Source organism: Hypomesus transpacificus, chromosome 23 (assembly GCF_021917145.1).
Source record: "Hypomesus transpacificus isolate Combined female chromosome 23, fHypTra1, whole genome shotgun sequence".
Taxonomy (NCBI): domain Eukaryota; kingdom Metazoa; phylum Chordata; class Actinopteri; order Osmeriformes; family Osmeridae; genus Hypomesus; species Hypomesus transpacificus.
The window spans coordinates 9,865,513-9,886,377 of record NC_061082.1 but is presented as its reverse complement, the minus strand read 5'-3'; the positions used below and the strand labels follow the sequence as shown (position 1 = coordinate 9,886,377).

The window sequence follows — 20,865 nt, the reverse complement described above, 5'->3', positions numbered from 1 at the left end:
TTCTTCTTGATTTCAATACCAAGGTCTAGATCCTGAAGACTTTTACTGACAGCAATCTGTGCATCTGCCAGCTCAATTAGCTTTTTCAGATGTTGAGTAGAGACATCTGACAGTTTGTGAATTCTGTAAACCACCCATTGATTAGCACAGCAGGAATTGTGCATGATTAAGATTTCCTTTAGCCCATACTTACTATGTTGCCAGGCTGGCTGTCAGGCTGTAGCGTACTGCGTCTGGATCCTGTTACAAATATATATTATGAGTGCCATATAACTGACTTTTATTGTGTTAATTGTTGTGTGGTTTGACTTGTATATTCTCATGTGATGCCTTCTTGCTGCATACAAATTGCCCCTTGTGGAGCAAAGAATAAACTAAGCTGAAATGAGTTCTCATCCATTATGGGCTAAATATGCATTTCCATACAATTTACATGATATCTCAGGCCTTCTGGAGTCCAGTGACACAGTCTCCTCATCATCAGCTGCAGAAGCTGCATCCCATACTGCAGAAGTTCCTTCCCCCTGCCATATTGAATATAATTTGTGTTGACAGGATGTGCCAAGACATGTGCTTTTAATGAATAATACTCACTGGATCTTCGTCTGCTGGCAGGAGAGTAACTGTGTCGCTGTTTTAAACCAAGGAAGGCCTTTGATGGAAGGGATTCAGGGTGGGACAGCTACTGACCACCTGCAAAAACTGCCCTTTTCATACAAGGTACTTGCAGGCCTTGTGTGTCCAGCAATCCAGTAAGTATTATTCATTAAAAGCAAAAGGGCCAATTCCTCAGCTTGGGTGAAGTCTGGAGCAGGGGTGAAGGCTTAGTCTTTAGGGTACATTTCCCGAGGAAAATGTATTCCTTCTGCTCACTTTTAAGGCAAAGTAGGCTAAATAATAATACATGTTATTTACATAGTGCTTTACATGGTAGGCTACTCAAAGACACTTTACAGTCCAACCAGCACATTTACAGGGTATCCGCAGTGTCTTAAAAAGTATTATAAGTTGATAAATCAATTTAGGGAAAATTAAGGCCCTTAAAAGGTATAAAAAAGTCTTAATCCCGATTTTATGAGGTATTACATTTTGTTCACGCTTTGTCCAAAGAGTTTGACTCAAAAAAATATGCATGAATATTTATTTTCCTCCCCATGACTATTATAAACAACGACGTTCTTGGTTAGCGAGTCACGTATTTTGCGAAATGCACGTTAGCTGATGTGTCGCCCTCCACATGTCGCGAAACAGACGGACTTGCGGACTCCTGATTGTAGAAGGATGAGTTTATACAATGGCTGAAGCTTGTCCCTGAAAACAGGCTTACTGTACATATTGTAAAAAGAAGATCAGCGTAGCTTCGATGGGCAAACGCTTTCAAGGCCGCCTTTGGCCGCAGAGAGCAGCCGCAGCTGTCCATTGACAGTTTCTGTGCTCCACCAGCGACACTACTACCCAACACGACAGCTGAACTTGTCAAAACGGCTACGACAGCGACCTCTGCTCCATCGTCTGCCGACATCAGGGTGGCTATGGGTGGCACATCAACGATGCGCGCGGAGGTTATCTGGTGTCTCAATACTGCGGTGAATCACCGCTCACTGAACTCAAACATTCAAATATTTCTATAAACCTTGCCTTTTATTCTTTAATTTATTATTTTGAGCTTTGTTTCTTCCGAGCTTATCTCAGTTCTGTTGTATGGTTGTGCTCTATAGATTTATTTGCAAATTACAACTGTTTATTAAGTTTAAGGTTTTTTGCAGATTAGAATTTGAAGTGGCAATGAGGTCTTAAAATATTTTAAGAAGGTCTTCAAAAAGTCTTAAAAAGGTATTGAAATTAACTTCAGGATTCCTGCATATACCCTGATTTAGCACATAAACACAGATACAGCAAAAAACAACATATAAAACAAGCATATTTAAAAATTAAATTAAAAAGCAAATTAAAACAGAGTGTACAACTTTCCTAGTAGGTAGATACTTTTCAATCCAATCGCATTCAGTCGCTCCGCGATTGTCTGCCAGGCTTTTCTCTCTGTTTAATAACAGCAGCCGTATTTCGTTTTTTACATATTATATCAGGGCTCTCAAGTGTCACGCATTGAGAGTGACAGTCACTCATTTCGGTCTTTAGTCACGCCCTCCCGCCACACATTGTATTTTTCACGCAGAAAAAAAATATTTATAAGATATTTAATATGCCGCAGCAACCAACCAAAATTCCTCTGGCCGCCCCACTCTCACTATGGAACCGTCTGTCAAGGGAGAGGAGGAGGAGGGGAGAATGTCACTCTTGCCTGTCTTCAAAACTTGAGCCCTGTAGCCCTGTTATATGCTTTACTATGCTTCAATTTCCGTAATTAGTTGCTGCTTAGCGGGTGAAAAATGTGCCGCACGCGTCTTCTCCATTTCTGCATCAGTCAATCTGTGATCGATACCATGGTCTATTTAAGAAAGCCGTGAAGGTGCACTTATCCCAACTATGTACATCTGGATTGACATAGCTGCACCTTCTCATCCTGGTTTGGCAAACGTGCAACCGAATAAGCCGTGATGAGTCGATCACACTAACCGTGCGTGTCCACTGCAGCGACGCGATGCGACATGTTTTCCATACATTTTCTATGGAGCCAGGCGAATCGCTTGCGTGGTGCATTGTGAGTAGCGACGCAACGCGGCAGAGTTGAGATTTTCTCAACTTTATGCGAATGAGGAGCGATTTTCTCTAGCGATGGCCAATCGGAGTGTTTTCTTGTTTCTCGTAACGTAGCAACCATGGTAAACATTTCTAGCTTTCTAGGTTTCAAGGTGGAGGAGAAACTAATCGTTTGTGTGGCTGCTTACCCAGTCCTGTACGATACATAGCTGTATTCGTACAGAGATGTTAATACAAAAAAACGATGCATGGCGCAAGGTTTACCGAAGTTGTGGATGCTTGTACTTTCAAATTCAGTTTAGTCACATTACGTAACTTCGTTCTCTGGTAACTAGCTAGCTAGCCCGACTGGAACTCCCTATCATATCGACAGATTAGCAGAGACTGAGGAATATAGTAAAATGTTTTTTGCACATGTCAACGTGTATGTTTATTAAACAGTTTTGTATTTTGTATACAAGTTGTATTTTGATCGATGTTGCAACTACGTAAACCCAAGTCTGCACACTTGGCCATGACATCTACAACAGTGACTTTAGAGAACTACATTCTAGATTAATCTGTTTGAAACGCCCCCGAGCGTGGTAAACTGTGGGAAGGCAAGTGATGGCAAGTGATTCGCGTCGCTGCAGTGGACACGCACTGTAAGTCCAGCTGCGCTTTTTCAGTTATCCTGGATTTCTTTATTCTACTTTTGTGCAATAGCCCCCAGGTGATGTGCAAGGTTTCATCCTCTATTTGCCAACCATATCCATCCATGTTGACAAAAAGCAGCTACCTTATTGGTGTATACCGATCACGTGTCGACTGTGCCACCAAAATCCTATTGCACTCTGAAGAAACTAGTTCTACATAAAACATAGACACATCGACAATCGACTGGAATTTCAGCGACAACATTTTTTTGGTAGGTTAGCACGACTCGTTCTTTTTTATGAGCTAAAGATTGTGTATATGCCAGACTGTGGAGCGGGATGAAACGATAACAGGGTTCACTTTACGGCTTACCTTACGGCCTACTTGTTACAACGCACTCATTCCTAACTAAAACGTTTTTTAGGCGGCTACACAAATGATATATCAGTGGAAAGCTACGATTCTTGAGCTTCCATTGAAATAAACCAATTAAAGATCAAGTTGCAACAGCAAGTACAATCAACGTCTTTGTCCGGTGACCGTTCCTTCAACAATGCCAGAGGAAAAAAGTTTTTCTTACCTACCATTACTTCAGAATGTTCCAGGTATGCACACAACCCCTCAAAACCTCATCACCTTACATTCCCAAAGGTCCAAAGTATCTAACCATGTTGAGTAGTTGTCCAAACAATGAATTATATCCACACATAGCCACGATCTTGTTGCTTCATTCTTCCCTTGCCCATTTTTTTTTCAGTCTCTCACGCACTATTGCTCATAGGAGATGTGGGTCGAGTACAAACGCAGGGTTGTCTTAAAATGGCTGCTACACTCAGCCCTTTCGATTGACACCTTGTTTGACCCAATCGGTCTTTGTCAGGTGACGTCACAGTTGCGAAAACCGAAGGGCATTATGGGAGTAGCCACCATTTTCCAGGTACGCATAAAGCGGTGTTCAGTGAGTTTGCTGTTGATTCATTTATTTTAAGTGTCAAAATGGGACATTCTTGTTGCATGATCGGCTGCAATAGAAGATCTCACGACAGCAAAGGTCATACGCTTCACAACGGGGATATATTTTTTTCCTTTCCCACTTTGAAGAAAATATGGGGCAACATGTAGCGGATCGCCTGGGTTGCAGCGGTCCAGTGCAAAAACATCACTTTTGCTAACATATTGCGTTCTACTTATGTTTGCGCTCGACATTTTCATAAAGGTAAGATATTTAAGTGATGTTTACAAATGTGAAATATCTAGCTAACATTACATCCACGTGTAGTTTTGGACAAATTTTGTGGCACAGGAGATGAATCAAAACAATGCATGGTTGATTATGTTCAAGTTCAAGTCTTTTATTATCGGCGAAACATCTTCTGTTTATACCGTTAAATGTCATGCATGCGTCTTATAGGCTACAGGGCTATAACATATATGAACTCTTACTTAAGTATAATATCTTTTTAATAGTAACCCTTCTGGTCCCATGTAATGAAGCTTAAACCTTTTGTAATGTCATTGCAGGTCAACCAGCATATGACATGATGTATACAGAAATCACTCGCACCAACACTGCACACTCTGCAAGGCAGTGTTGACCAGCCTTGCATTTATAACTAGAGAGGATACAATTTCTGGGGAAATTGTAGGGTGTGCTTGCTTGCGTTGGTTGCAGGGGTCCGTATCTAAATTACATTTTACAACTGATATTTCTGTATATTTTATATAAAAATGCATATCCTACTTATTTATAAAGATTACATACAAAGCATAATTTTTTCTACTCATTTACAACTCAAAATACTAAGAGTGAAGAGTAGAATGAAATAGTTGTCTTCTCATTTCCCCTGCCAGAGGGAATGGTTAGGGTTACTTGGCAGACCGGTGTAAAATTTGACCTAATTTCTATGGCTTAAACGTCATTCTAAGTTTTTCCCTTCTCGTGATATTTTCAGGCATTTAGGCTACTCATATTGCATTAATTAATTAATTAATAAAGAACCCCCTTTTGAAGCTTATTTTAACAACAATCTCAGATAGAATCGCGATTCAAATAGTACTATCTGCTAACTGAAAATATGCCCCCAAAAACTTAAATAAGCTTGACATTCATTTAGGGGAAAATCCCTAATTCATAAAAATGTCAGTGGTAGCGATCATTGTCAGTAACAAGGCAAAATGTGATATAGCCCTGTGTGGAAAAGCTGCCTCGGTAAATTGTACTGTACTACTACTAGACTGTGTTCGTCTTGGTAGTGATTGCGTTGGTTGAATTCGATTTAACGTTAACTACTTCCGTTGTACGGTTTAGGCTGAAATGAATTATTTTCATGAACAGATTGACAAAGTTTAGGCTGTGGCAATGGAGTTCAGTTTAGTAGTCACTAGTCAGATAGTTTCACCTATTGAAAGACGTTTGATTTAAGTAGGCCGAACATGTGCTGCCGTTTCGTTTGACTTTCTACTGTACAGTAAACAGCTGTGGAGATGTTTTTGTTAGCTACAGTACTAGACTAGTAGTAGGCTACACCGTTGCAGTGAGCTACACTGGTTTGAAACCACAGGTCATGATAATTTCACCCACAAATCGTTTACTTGTAATCTAATGTTTCTTTTGACATAATAAAGTTTCGCCATAGCTGTGGCATTGAAGGCAGTAGCCTACTACTACACACTGTCAGTGAGGCTAACGTCAAAACAAGACGCGGTATCACTCAAATTCCAAGCTTTACACAAATCACTAAAATATGCTGACCCGCTGGCTGTCTTCAAAATAGTCATATCGTCATAACATTTCCTTTTTTCAGTTTATTCGTGTAAAATTGAACTATAAAATTACGAAAATACTAGCTACTATGACGCTTTCTAGCATGGCTGCCGCCTAAAATACTAATACTAGGCGGTCTCACGGGCGACCCGCACTCTTTCAAATTACAAAGACTTTCACAACCTAAATCAAAAATCCGGGATGGCAGTTCCACTCGAAATCGCTTTCTCAACAAAGTTCAATAGGTGGGAATTTTTTTGGGGGGGTATTTTTCACTCATAATCCAAGCTCCAACTTGCGTCCTAGAATGTATCCATGCGTCATTGCTAACGTGTGCTGACGTTGTGAGGTAGGCTTGTGAGTACCCTTCGTTGACAGAATGCACTTTTTTGCCACAAAAACGTTGTAACTAGGGATGGGCGAACGATGCCTTGTGAAGCTTTGGTGGTTTCTTCCGGATTGTGCCGGCCCAAAGAGCCGAACTATCGGCGCATTGAAAATGAACAGCGTCATCTAGCAGCCGCTTAAACTGGCTGAATGAGGCGTAGTGGTTGTCTCCAACGGTAGACTACCCTACGTTATTCAATATTTAATTAAGGCTACATGTGTTCATTTTGATCTGATATTAGTTCTCACACATTAAAATGTTGTGATACATCCGTAGGCCTTTAGAATTATGTCATTTTCTCACAGTTAAAGTTAAAGAACGTCGTACGAGGGTCCCTGCATTGGGGCGCGAACTCAGGATTCCAGATTCGCATTAACAATATGTTGGCGTACAATGCTTTAACCAACTACACCACCGAAGAAATCATTACTTTTTGTTGCGGGTGGACGGAGTTTATACGATATGGTCTTTATGTCAATTAAACTAGATAACACCGATTTTTTCTTAACATTTGTGATATGTAGGTCTATTGTGAACTGGGGGAACTTTATTTTTACAAATTATTATTACTGTTGACAATGTTGACGAATCATCAACATTTGTTTTCTGGGCACTGTATAGACCTACCTAGTCCTATCATGTTACGTTTCATTTCAATAAAATAACACAACACAAATGCACGGATTTATAATAATTACTATACGGATTTGGCTAAATAATAATGACTGATGGAAGAAACTCTAGCGATGCCTGGTGCTGCTTCTCTGACAATGTGAGATTTGTCTTTAACAAGAAGCGGTGGCTTCGTTCCTTCCATGGCTCTGGTTCAGAAGAGCGGCAAAACTTCGAACCAGTTTGTGACGTTTGAAGCATTGAACGTCATCTGTCACGTGGTTTCGAAATTTGATACAAGCTCCAAAACACTTTTTCGAAACTGTGCGTATTGGTTTTGCGACACAAGCATCGATGCGTCAGTGCCGTACGTCCCATCCCTAGTTGTAACCTCCTAAACGTAAATAAAAATACAAGCAACTCATTCGCTAGCAAGATGAAACCTTTGACAGCGACATTGTCTATGTAGTCCAAATATTGCCGGATCCTTAGGGGTGGGAAAAGAAAGAATAATAAATATATACGTGAGATAACAATGGTTTGTGCTCGCCGAAGGCAAGCACACCCCAATAAAACATATGAAAACATTTTTCAGAAATGTGTTAATTGTTTTCTTGTGATTTACTTTGATAGCTAAATGGAAACAAACATATGGGTAAGGTTTAATACTTCAGGTGTATTAAAAATCATATTTTGACAATTACAATAGTGCAAACTGCAAATCAGTGATTTATCTGAACAGAAAATGTATGCTGAAGTTGTCGGTGCAATTTGTATATTTGTGCATTTGTGCTGATATTAAAGTCCTTTGGTCAGAATGTAAATCCGCACTCAAATTTACTGCAGTCAGCTCGTATAGATCTATGTCTTGAATGGATGACAATATCTCAAAATAACGGTCCCTAGCATTTTTGGTAAGTTTATGCAGTACAGCCATTTCTCAGTTTTCTTGTGCGTCTCCAGTTTAGCGATTTATTTGCTTGTTATCTTCAGTAAATTATCATCAGTGCTCATCGACTGCACGTTAGCTGTACCTGTAAAATGGCCGCGTGGTGACGTCACACACAAAAAACCCACGTGTCTGACAAAGACCGATAGGAGCTTCCATGCCCCATTGACAGCCCTCTAAAGCCAACTAGGTCTGTGCGTCCAGCCCCCCCCCCCCCACACACACACACACACACACTCGTTCTAAACAAATATCTGAAACTGGCTTTGACTGGCTCTGATATGAGTTTGGCTGTTTATCAATCCGAAGAACGTTGAGAACGCAAGTACATTCTTTTGAAGAACGTTCTGGCAAGCCTCCTTGCGAGAATGGTCTTGCAAGGACGCAAGGACGGAGAATGAATTGAGATGCTTAGGGTTTTCCTGGACTTGCAGCATTATGATAACACTGACTAACTACAAACACTAGATAACAAAGCTAAAAAATGGTCCGTCTACCTGTAATTTTACGTTTTCTGTAGCCCTTGCTAACTTACAGTACCTGTTAACTAGTGTCTGCACTGCACTGAGATGCTACTAGCTAGGTTATCGACAAGTCGGAGCAAATTTACAAAGTAGCCGTTTCATCAATAAAATAAGAACATTTTCAGCGACTGAACTGCCTATTTCTCGTCACATTTTAATTCAGATGCTGATTTACACGTACCGTTTAGCTGAAATATGAAAAGTAAAAAATTACAGTTGTGAGGTTTGTCCGCCTCGCTTGACATGTTGCAATGACTTCTGGGAAATCAGAAGCGTTCTCGCTGGTCAAGTCACCATCCGATGCATCCTCGATAAAAGGGGCGGATCATGAACATTTCCGGGTATTTTTGGCGTTCCTGGTGACTTGTGTTCTTTGGATTGGAACCGTACTTGGGCAATAAAAGATGACGTCAAACGAGTTCGGAAGAACACAAGAACGGAAAAAAACGTGGTTTGATAAACAGCCTTTGTTAGCCTTTTGATACCCCATTTGCCAGGTTCCTGTTGAGCCTTCAAAATAAAAGTGTATTGCGCAATAATAGTCTATTGCGCAGTACTCTTTGTGCGGCAATCTTGGGAATTAGATAAAGCACTGCAATGTGTTCATGCTTCAGTTTTTGTGTTTCAGTAATACTAATGAGGGATTTAGCTATTAAATATGATAGTTCTAAGTACCACCTTTCATTAGAGATAACAATTATACCTTTTTATCCTAAGAGTTTGACCTTGGTTAAAAAGGGTCATTCTGGAGTCTCCAAAAGGCCCTTTTAGAAAACGCCTGGATGTACTTTTATAAAAACATGTGTCAAATATGAATATATTGTGGTATTATGTTTGACTTTTAATTTGAATTGGGTAAGGCTTCCAATTCTGTCTTCCAACTAATACCTACCACCTCTAGGCCTCTTTAGGCCTCTGTTTTCAAAACAAAATCTAGGCGGGCATGCACACGCGATCACCCCCAGTGGAACTCTGGTGGAACTGCAACCAAATTCGGTACAATGGGGCTTAATAGGGAGTGGACAGGCTCTCCTTAAACAGGCTCTGCGCCGGACCCTTGATGTTAATGAAGGAGCCTTGTGGCCAGGTGTGTGGCAGTAGGCTGAGGGGCTGGTGATGAGATGGCCAGAGTAGAGGTGCTGGGGAGTGCAGAGGCTGGAGGGGATGTCTTTCTGCCGGCGGTGGTGGAGGAGGTTGAGGGGGGTTACTCCTGCCGGCAGCGGTCCCTTTGGTGGATGGTGGGGCGGACCGCCTTTAACCTTTAATAGGGAGTCAGATGGCTGAGAGGTGAGGGAGTCGGGCTAGTAATCAGAAGGTTGCCGGATCGATTCCCCGCCGTGCCACATGATGTTGTGTCCTTGGGCAAGACACTTCACCCTACTTGCCTAGGGGGGAATGTCCCTGTACTTACTGTGAGTCGCTCTGAATAAGAGCGTCTGTTAAATGACTAAATGTTAACCGGGCATGTTCCCTCCTCTCAGCTGCCATTCTGTGCCCTGAGCGTAGCTGCCGCCAGCTCCTTGTCTTTGCGCTCCCGGAGGAGCCGCTGGTAGTCCTCTCCAGTGATGACCCTTGCAGCCACAGTCAGTCGCCACTGTTTTTTTTTTTTATAGCTTCGGGGTGCCAGATCCGGTGGGATGAGCCCTAACGTTGTAGAGTTTGAACGGACAATAATTCGACCCCTTACAGAAAGAAAATATATTTACCAACATATGATTTGAAATACATTTGAATATATTATTTTGCATTACATTGACCAATATATAATGTATGGAAATGCATGGGATAATGTATTGATGATAAATATATTACTAATATATCATAAACTATAATATATATTCATGTAATATATTGCAATATATTGCAGAATACAGCAATGATTGCCGTTTTCCATATATTGCAATATATGGAACATTAATATATATTATTACACGGCTGTTCTTAACGCTGTAGAAAGCTCCATTCACTTGAATGGGGCTTCCCAACGTTCTGCGGTCTGATATCTTCTGATAACAGACCGTTGCTATGAATAACAGACCGCTGTCAAGGAAAGTGGCCTTTTTGCTTCTTATTCACGTCTTTCGTAGCACTCCGCAAGTAGTCCGGTAACTTTTCAACCCCAGCGTACTCCGTTGCTTAGCGACGTCAGCTGATTTGAAGCCTAAAGAATGTTCAGTTTATGAAGTTTAACGTCTTTGGCGAACTATTTCTCTGCTGATCAACACTACGAATGGTAACAAATAAATTGTAAAAAGACACACTGTGTTAAGTAATTTTGTTGGCAAGTACCGCTTCGCGTCGGGGTGTTGTTTGCCCTGTCGGGGCTTATTTTCCCGATATTGACCGGCGTTCTATACATTATCCCTTACATATATGTGGTTATATATCCCAAAATATATGCAATTTATATCCCGCTTTATATGGGAAAATGTATGGGTAATATATGTAAAGATATAGTGTCACACGTATGCCTCATATATGGTAGAATTCATTTTAAATATATGTAAAATTATATGGAAAGATGTATTGTACAATGTATGTGTATATAAATGAGAACATGCCCATACAATGTACAGATATATATGGTGATATTTACATTTAGTCCTTTAGCAGACGATCTTATCCAGAGTGACTTACAAGTAAGTTACAGTAAGTACAGGGACATGCCCCGAGGCAAGTAGGGTGAATTGCCTCGCCCAAGGACACAGCTTCATTTTTTGCGGTTCCGGGAATCGAACCGGCAACCTTCTGATTAATAGCCTGATTCCCTAACCGCTCAGCCATCTAAAAGGTATTCTAAGAAGGTTGTCAACGGCAGTATTGCGAATGGAATCCCGATTCAAACAGTACCACCTGCTAACTGAAAATGTGCCCCCAAAAACGTAAATACGGTAAGATTGACATTTATTTGGGGGGAAATGGCTAATTCAAAAGAAGTTTGCTGGAAGCGATCATTGTCATTATATATTTCAAATATTTTTCCATATAATTTTACCTATATTTAAAATATATTCCACAATATATTGAACACATATCTGTACATTTATTTCATGTATATCTTTCCATATAATTAGGATTTCCCCGTCAGGAATAGGCTTTAAGGTGACTTCCGCCTGAAGTACCCTGCAAAGTTTCACCTTAATATGTGAAAATATGACTGAATTTGAGCTGTTTGAGCTTAGACCAAATGTGACTATGATTGCCATAGGAGAAATGTCTTATTTTATTATTCAGTAACTGAACACTGCAAAGTCTAGATCTTGGAATGGCTCAATTGGATGAGAGGTTGTGCTGGTAAATGAAGGGTTCCAGGTTCAACTCCAGACATAGGCATTTTTTTTTTTTTTTTACAAAACAGTTTTTGGTTTTCTGAGTAATCCCGGTGTAACTATCTATTATGTCAATTTTACAATATTTTGCCATTTTGAAGGAGGAATTCGCCATTGCTGCTTGCAGCTATATTTTTTACATATAATTAAAATATATTCTACCATATATTAAACATACATGTGACACTATATCTTTACATATATTACCAATACATTTTCCCATATAAATTGGAATACATTATGGTGGTATTTATAGATTGCATATATTTTGGGATATATAAACACATTATATATTCATGTTGAATATGTTGCAATATATGGAAAACGGCAATCATTGCTGTATTCTGCAATTTATTGAAATATATTACATGAATATATATTATAGTTTATAATATATTAGTAATATATTTATCATCAATATATTATCCCATGTATTTCCGTACAATATAAATATTAAATCCCATATATGGACATATATTGCCTAATATATCACATGATATTTTCCAATATACAGCAATATATTTTCCTTCCGTAAGGGACACTACAACAATTCAGATTAGGAGGCTGGCAGGGTCTTATGAAGAATTTGCAACAGATCTCTACACACCATGTAACCATGGTAACGGCTACAACAAAATCAACCATGGAGTCAAAAGGTTTGTGTGAAATCATGTACTATGACATTAAATGATAAGTGTTGGGTACATAATTAGCTTGATAGCGGGGGGGGGGGGGGGCAACATATATAAAGGTGTTGTAATTCTACAAATATCTTGGAGGACACTGCAAGGGTTTTTGGAGGGGTGAGTAGGGTAGAGGAGAGGAAAGCTTTCTGCTATCAAGCTCCCCCAAGCTCCACACTAAGTTGCTTTCTAATCTGCTGCTGAAATTGTTCTCAGCAGGTAATCTTTGAATATGGAAATGACTGTCAAATGAGTACTGCAAGCAACACTGCAGACACTTTAGAGCAGGGAAATTACCTCAAACAAAGAAAATGCATTAATGGAACTATGCCTCTCTCTCTCTCTTTTATTCTGCGTGTTCTCTGTTTAGCTGTTCGGACATTAACACATCCTAATTCAAATGTATCAATTTTTCAGAATTCAATTCTTATTTCTACTTTTCAATAGCAGTGGATTACGCTGCTCGGCCTGTCCTCAGAGACCCTCCAATCAGACTGAGATGCTTCTTGGCCTCCTCTCTCAATCTTTTCTCTGTCCTGAGTCCTCTTTGGACACAAACACATCTCGTAACGGTGATACAGTATCTACATTGTCTTAACAAGCTGGCCAAAGAAGCTAGAAGAGTGACCAGAAGCATCCATTACAATTCGTTCAAGTATATAAGGCTACGTTCCTGACTAGCTAACCCTGTAGTGCAGTGGTCACCAACCTTTTTAGGCCAAAGATCACCGACCTTTGCCTTGGTGACCCGAAGATCTACCTATTGAGGCGTTGAGAGACAGAACAGACTCCAGACTGAACTTACAACTTAACTTTATATTTGGCCTTATTGTAATTGAATGAAATCAAACACTTTGTGAACAATATGAACAAGAAAAAACACTTTTGCAATGAGCAGGCTGGATATGAACGGTTTTATTTATAAACTGAAGTTACAACACAACACTGACAAATTTCTCATGTGACAAGTCAGTGTGATGGCTGTGACTGAACACTGTCTGTGAGTGCCTTGTAGTTTGGCTCATAAGCAGAGACAGCCAGTCTGAGGCAGTCTGTGAGGTGTCTGTCAGTAAGCCGGCTCCTGTACTTGGATTTGGTGATTTTCATCTGTGAAAATGCCATTTCACAGAGGTAGGTCGATCCAAAGTAGGCACTCACTTTTAGTGCACATGCACTGAGGAGAGGAAACTTCTCTCGGCTGACAAGTCCCCAAAAGTCACTGTCCCTTGACCTGGCTTTCAGCTCAATGTCATTTTGCAAATCAAGCATCTCCATGTCCACTCCACTTGGCAAAGCAAATGCTTTCTCGAATTGGTCTGCAACCTCCTCTGTATTAATAGGCAGGAATGGGTTTGAAAGAAATGCAGCAATATCCTTCATGATTTCTAACTCACCAAAACGTCGACTGAACTCCGCTGCCAGTTTGTCCAGGTGCACACAGTACTGCTCAGGGTGAAAGTCAGAAGAGTCTTTGATGGACTGTGACATTTTTTCCAGGTTTGTAAAGTGTGTCAGCGTCCCTTTCCTCAGATTCGTGGTCCAGACAAAGAGTTTGGCCTTGAACGCATTCACTGCGCTGATCATGTGGAGGAGGTGCCGGTCTTTTCCCTGGAGTTCGTGGTTGAGCGAGTTCAGTTTTCCGGTTAGGTCCGTCAGAAACCCCAGGTCCAGTAGCCACGCATCCGTTGAAAGTTCCTCGTGCTCCTCGTTCCTTTTCGACAGAAACGTCTTAATCTCAGGCAGCAAGTCAACAAATCGCTGCAGCACTTTTCCGCGACTCAACCACCTGACATCAGCATGCAGAAGCAGGTCTCCATACGCCGAATCGAGCTCATCCAATAACGCCTTGAATAAGCGATGCTGAAGCGCTTTTGCTCGAATCGAGTTTACCACTTTGACCACCAGTGACATGACATGAGAAAAGTCCACAACTTTCCCAGCCAAGGCTTGCTGATGAATCACACAGTGATACTTTATGAAGTCGGGGAAATCCGGATCATTACGGCACAGTGCTATAAAACCAGCGTGCACACCGCACATTGCCGGTGCCCCATCGGTAGTGATTGCCACCAGTTTCTGAATGGGGATGTTCTTTTCACGGACATAGCTTTTAAAAACGTTGTAAATATCCTCACCTCTCGTTCTCTCTTTTAATTGGAGAAGAGTGAGGAAGTCCTCCTTTGTTGTAAAGTCCTGGAAAGCCATTCTGACAAATACAACAAGCTGAGCCGTGTCCATTACATCCAGCGATTCATCAAACTGCAGTGAAAAATATTCACAGAGTGACAAGTCCTCCAACACCTGTTGACCAACGTTATCCGACAGTAACTCGATCCTTCGTGTCACTGTTGTAGGACCAAGAGGCACAGCACGGAATGCAGCTTTTATGTCCTCTTTGTTTTTGAAGGTGCTGCAAACAGTCTCTGCGGTGACGGTCAATAGTTCCTTAAACAAATCCCCATCTGTAAAAGGTCTCTTGTGTTTAGCCAAAATGTGGCTAATACGAAATGACGCCTCAGTTGCAGCCTTACTTTGAGACGTAGGTTGTGAGAAAAGCGACTGTTGAGCCTTCAACTCCACTTTCAGCTCCTGAACTTTTTTGGCGCGGATTGCGCTCTTTGGTGGATAGCAGTCTTTGAATTTCGGATGGTTAGTGTTGTGGTGCCGCTCCAAATTCCCTCGCTTAGACAGTGCCTGTGGCTGGTGGCACAACATACACACACTCTTGTCTTTTACCAAGGTAAAGATGAATTCCTCCTCCCATTCATGATGGAAACTGTAGTTTTTCGCCCTCTTTCGTGGTGCCTCTGCCATGCTTGCTAACACTATGTGGACAACACGGCCGGGTAAATAAACAAACCAACGGCAACCACGCCCACAGGTATCCTGGGATAGCAGGTCTCTCAAAGGTCGTCTTCGGGAAAAAACGCCCATTTATTCTGTCGGTGAATTGCTTTGCAACACGCACAGGCCAATATGCAAATCCAGGTACAAGAGAACGCGCGTTCAGTTTAAGAATCCTCCGCGTTCATGAATTAGTCGGAGATCAGTATTTCTGAAATTATTTTGGAGATCGACAGGGAAAGTCTCCGAGATCGACACGTCGATCGCGATCGACAGGTTGGCGACCTCTGCTGTAGTGGCACACAAGACTGATGTCAGCTTTTAAAAGCCATACAGATAAAGACTGAGCGATACTGTGATACTCACTTTGGGCTTAAAGGCAACGGATCAAATATTCATGAAGACAAATGATAGGCTTGCTGTGGAACCACACCATGTAACCCAGTCAGGAGAGTTTGTCATCTGTGCTGAAACTACAGAGTCAGCTGCTGTATAAACAGGGAAGTGATTTAGCGTTTATACAGACGCCATAGAGTGAGCATGGGAATTGGCTAGTATTTGTAGTAGGCTACAGTGCATTCAAACCTAGATATACTAAGACTGCCTACCCAAACTGTGTGAAGTAAAGGAATGAATTAAGACAGATTCAAGGCAGAAACCTAATAAACAGTGCATCTACTGGGTGCCAGAGCTTCTCTTACCTCAAAAGAGGGTTTCATGGCCTGCGATGGCTGGAACCAAGAGTCAGGGGCTTAGGTTTAGTTTATACATTGGTGAGGACAAACTGCAAATGTTAACTCTTCGACAGGTCTGCAAACGCCTTTGTAAGCAGATATTTGTTAAATCCTTTTAACAAATCAAGGCGAAAAAGCGTTTGCTGACCTATCGAAGAGTAAACATTTGGTTTCTTATATACTACAACAGTACGTGGGAAGATCCCAAATCAAACACGGTGAATCTGGAGCAGACGCCATGTTGTCAGAGCAATCAGCTGCTCTTGCACTGGTGACGTCACTACATCTCCAAGGCAACATATCGAACAACTCTGTGGAGTTTAAAAAAACTTTTGTTTACCTCTGCGAACTTTCAGGAGGTATACAAACGGATTTGTTAACTTTTGAGAACGTCTGTGGACCAATAAGAACAGCGTATTGGTCTAATTATAATACTAGTATATGAGGAACATTTTTCATCACTATAATTACACCTCCACCCCTGCTCTGGTGCTGATTATTGATGAGGATGTTTCGGTGGTCTCTTGACATTGGTAGGGACATCTGGGACGTCTGTGTCAATGCTACGCTATGAAGTTTGCTTCACTGGTGAAAAAGGAGTGCGCCCTAAAGCTGTGGATGCTTGTGTGAAATGCCTATCAGGCTGTACCTGTGAGAAAGCGCTTGCGGCTCCGTGAGCCTCCACATCCCAAACACTCTGAGAACTTGGACCAGGCGCTGAGGGTGCAGTCTTCTGGGCACGGAACCCGGCACTCCCAGACCCGGTCAGGGACGGCGCCGGCCCACTGCAGGCACTGCGCCATGTCAGCTGGCCGATCGTCTTCTCCCACGCAGCTGAGCCCTGGAGGAGGACAGCACATTTGACATCTTTGGGACTCAAGTTTGGCATCTACAAATGTAAAAGCACATTCTACACTTCTATACAGTTTTTTTAGGGTCCAACCTTCTACGGAATTCACCCAAAACCGAAGGCTAATCCTAACCCTGAGGATAACCCTAACCCCAAGCCTATCGATTGCCATTCCGTGAACAAAGAAACGCAGGGGATGATAATACCGAGCGTGCGAGATGGTGGAGTTCCCATTTACATGTACCAACAGCAAGCTACCTCAGCCTTTATTTTCTGTGGGACTGTTCAGGTGTGGCTGTGATTGCGAGTTACTGTTAAAGCAACTGGAGAATCGATTCTTCTAGCTTTTACATGTACTGTACTGGAAGGAAGACAACAGTGAGAGACCACTGAATGCAGCATGTTATCTGGGAGACGTTCAACATATTTTAGAGTTTTACATATGCACAAATGCCTAGTCACTCTACAAGAACTCTAAAATTATAAATAGAAATTCTATGAAATGTTCTATATGAAGTATAAAAAAATGCAACTAAAGAAACACGTTTTAGACCAGATGTGTTCTACGGTCTGATAAAGAAAAAGCACATCAGAGACTGCTAATAGAATTCAAGAGCCAGTCCAATTCTACTATTGTCGCAGTTAATATTCACAATATACCCTGCGTAAGCTTCAAGTACTGGTATTTGAGAGAGTAAAATAATGATAATGGAAGTTAAACTCCCTGTCGGGAGTCAGGTGGCTGAGCGGTTAGGGAATCGGGCTAGTAATCTGAAGTCGCCAGTTCGATTTCCGGCTGAGCAAATGATGTTGTGTCCTTGGGCAAGGCACTTCACCCTACTTGCCTCGGGGGAATGTCCCTGTACTTACTGTAAGTCGCTCTGGATAAGAGCGTCTGCTAAATAACTAAATGTAAATGTAAAGCATTACTTGACAAGAGAACAACCAGCTAAGTCACAGCTTTTACATGGATGAAATGCCTCATCATGTCATGTGAACGGCACAAGGTAGAGAAAACATGGACATGAATGCCACCTTGGTGTACATGCGGCCATATTTTTGAAATAGAAAGAAAGAAAGAGAAAGTTGGAATTATATGGTAGCTAACCAGATGGGCAAGCTCTCATTTTCCTTTACGGTTAAGACTGACATGTCACAGCAAACAGGGATAAGGCTTGGAGGGAGGGAGATGTTCTTGTGACGAGGGTCAGAACCTCTCAAATACTGCTGTTTGCTTAGCTAGCTTTTACAAAGAATCAAATCGGCCAAAAGATTTTACTCAAATGTAATCAAATTCATGGGAGCAACTCCCCTTGCGCTGCCCCCCCTCCCCCCTTCCCCGAGGAACCCCCACGCACACACATTCAAACACACACTATCCCACATCTTTGGAGTACAATTGATCGACAAACATACCTTTAACACATCATATTGATTCCTATTTGACTTTTAAATCTTGCACTCTGACCCAAGCCCACAGGATTGTTTGTGTAGGTGGTCGGGGGGAGAATGCTCTGAGGCATTGCTCTTGTCGATGGCAAAAGATGCTAGTTCATATCCCTGATGAATACCTTAATAGTGGGGCAGATAACTGTCACAATCGTTCAAAAGTGGATACAAGCACCAAATTTTGTATATGCATCCCTCTGGGGTCATTAATAAAATAAAGAACGTTAGCCACTTACATTTCCAAGATGGCCGCCATTTTCCAAGATGGCCGCCAATGTTGCTGCTTGACAGACATATTCTGCCACAGAATTGTACCCATGGGACATATTTTTATATTTTTACCATTAAATACTCTATTATTTGCCCTGGGAACATCAATAATGTACAAAATCTTAAGGATTGAGGGTCTTTTAAAAGGCTCTAGTAAATAACATGGAAAAAGACAGAAAAATTATTTAATATAAAGAATGTTTAATTGACAGAATGTATCATGCTATTGAGGTTAGATCTATTTAGTTTTTCTAGGACATCTAAAATGTTTGAAAGTTCATTGCGGTTCTTTCTAGTCCAGACACCTACAGCTGCACAGAGCTGTACAGGTAAGACCAAACTGGTAACATTTGCATCTTCCTTGCATTCTACCTTGCATCCGCATTTGGTCAGCTGCTGGCAACTCTCTGCTATTGGTGATAGCTCTGTCCAGAGGACCTGCCATTCATCATCTTTCTTGGTCCATCCCCACTCAGAAGGACTCACTGGTTCTGGTTGACATGTTGTTGCCTGACTCCAAATGCAGGCTGCCTGGTAGGCTGCACGCTTTACATGCTGGAGCAATGCTGCTTTAGTCGGAGGAATGGCTTCGTATGACCGATGTTTTCTGGCAAACAAGTCTAACCTGGCATCATCCACTCCTGCTGCTTCACTGGATTTGTCATACATCATGACCACAAACCTTTCCAAAGTCTTCAGGTCACTGTCATCTATTCTTGGTGGATAGTGGCTGAGTTTGGTGAAGACTTCAGAGGCTTCATCAAATGCAGCCCACGTTTGCCAAGCAGTCTTCTTCCCTTTGCCACGGAAGGCTGAAACAACATCACAGCCTGTAAAGGCATGGAAGAAAAGGATTCCTCTGCTCCTCTCTCTTCCTATACACTGACAGAGGTCATGTACAGGGATCCACCTCACGTTAACTCCTTGACCAAAAGCAATCCATAATTGTTGTAGACCTGCTGCTTGAAGAACTGGCAAAGCACTGACTGCTATAACAAGGACGTCTGTATCGCTGGCTTTGACCATGATGTTTTTGCTGCCATTTTTTACTGCATGCTTGGCATGGACAAAGATCCTGGTGTCCGCTTCCTCATGTGGGCAGGAACTAACTTCATCTAGGTTGATGGACTGATTGCTGACAGCCTGCTCCTCTTTGGTCACTATAAGCACATTTGGTGTCAATGTTTGTGCAACCTTGTCAGCAAGGAAGTGGAACAACTCGGTTTTATTGTCGTCATTTCTAAGAAAGTTCCGCCAGTTAGTTGGTATTTTGCCATTGCTGGTCACTTTCCTTCTGGCTCCATGTCGTCTCTTAGACCTGGTCTCTACTTTCAGACTTGACTGCTGGTACACGTCAAACACTATGCCTGTTCTCTCGTATTTCACAGCGTATGCCTGTACCTTTGGGAGAAACTCAAATGATGCATAGTCGTCAAATGTCTTTGAGCTCCGTGGGGGCAAACTGTTGATGAGTGCAGAGCCATCAATGATAATGGTTTCTACTTCTGGTTCGGTATCATATATTTTGATAAGAGACTCAAGTATGGCTGCCAACTGAGCTTTTTGAACAGTGTGCAGCCTCCCACCATCACTCAAGGCAGCAGGGAATGGCTGATTCTCATGTTTAAAAAACTCTTTGAGATCACATTCTCTGCTCTGACATGAGATAAAAAGCTTGGAGAAAAGCTGGCAGTCCCCCTTCAGCACTTTCTCTTTTGAGCGATTGACTGAGGGTGAGCCATGATGGAAGAAGTTTGTGTTGTTCTTCTTGATAGGCTCATAAAGCCTGGGCTCTTTTTCCTCTAACCCTTTCATGAACTCTTTGAAACAGGCTCTACCTCTCTCAAAGTGGGTATGAATTAACACAGCGACACTTGGGTTGGCAATATCCTTGGTGTCAAGTGAAAACAGATCATGGCTCTCCTCAGCAAAAGGATTCCCCAGATCCTCGAGAACACTGGTTAGCTTATTCACTCTATCAAGGAACGATATCTGAGCATGTTCTGTCTGTTCATGGTGACTGGTGTGCTTTGCACCCTCCCTGGCACTGGCTGATGCTTCATATTGAAGAACCAAGCGGCTGACCTCAGGTCCAGCTACCATCCACCTCCTCAGTGCTGATGGATCTTCAATGATACCTATGGCTCCCCCACTTGCCTTGATGACAGCATT

At 41.8% G+C, this 20,865-nt stretch overlaps 1 protein-coding gene across 1 annotated transcript in view; it reads right to left on the bottom strand.

Annotated features, from left to right (window-relative positions):
* The window catches only part of thsd7ba (thrombospondin, type I, domain containing 7Ba), a 284,654-nt gene that overhangs the window by 109,006 nt on the left and 154,783 nt on the right, over positions 1 to 20,865 (bottom strand). The window contains exon 14 of the mRNA XM_047047538.1: positions 16,774 to 16,965. Within this exon, the coding sequence (XP_046903494.1) occupies positions 16,774 to 16,965 (192 nt within the window). The remainder of the gene's footprint in view (positions 1 to 16,773; positions 16,966 to 20,865) is intronic.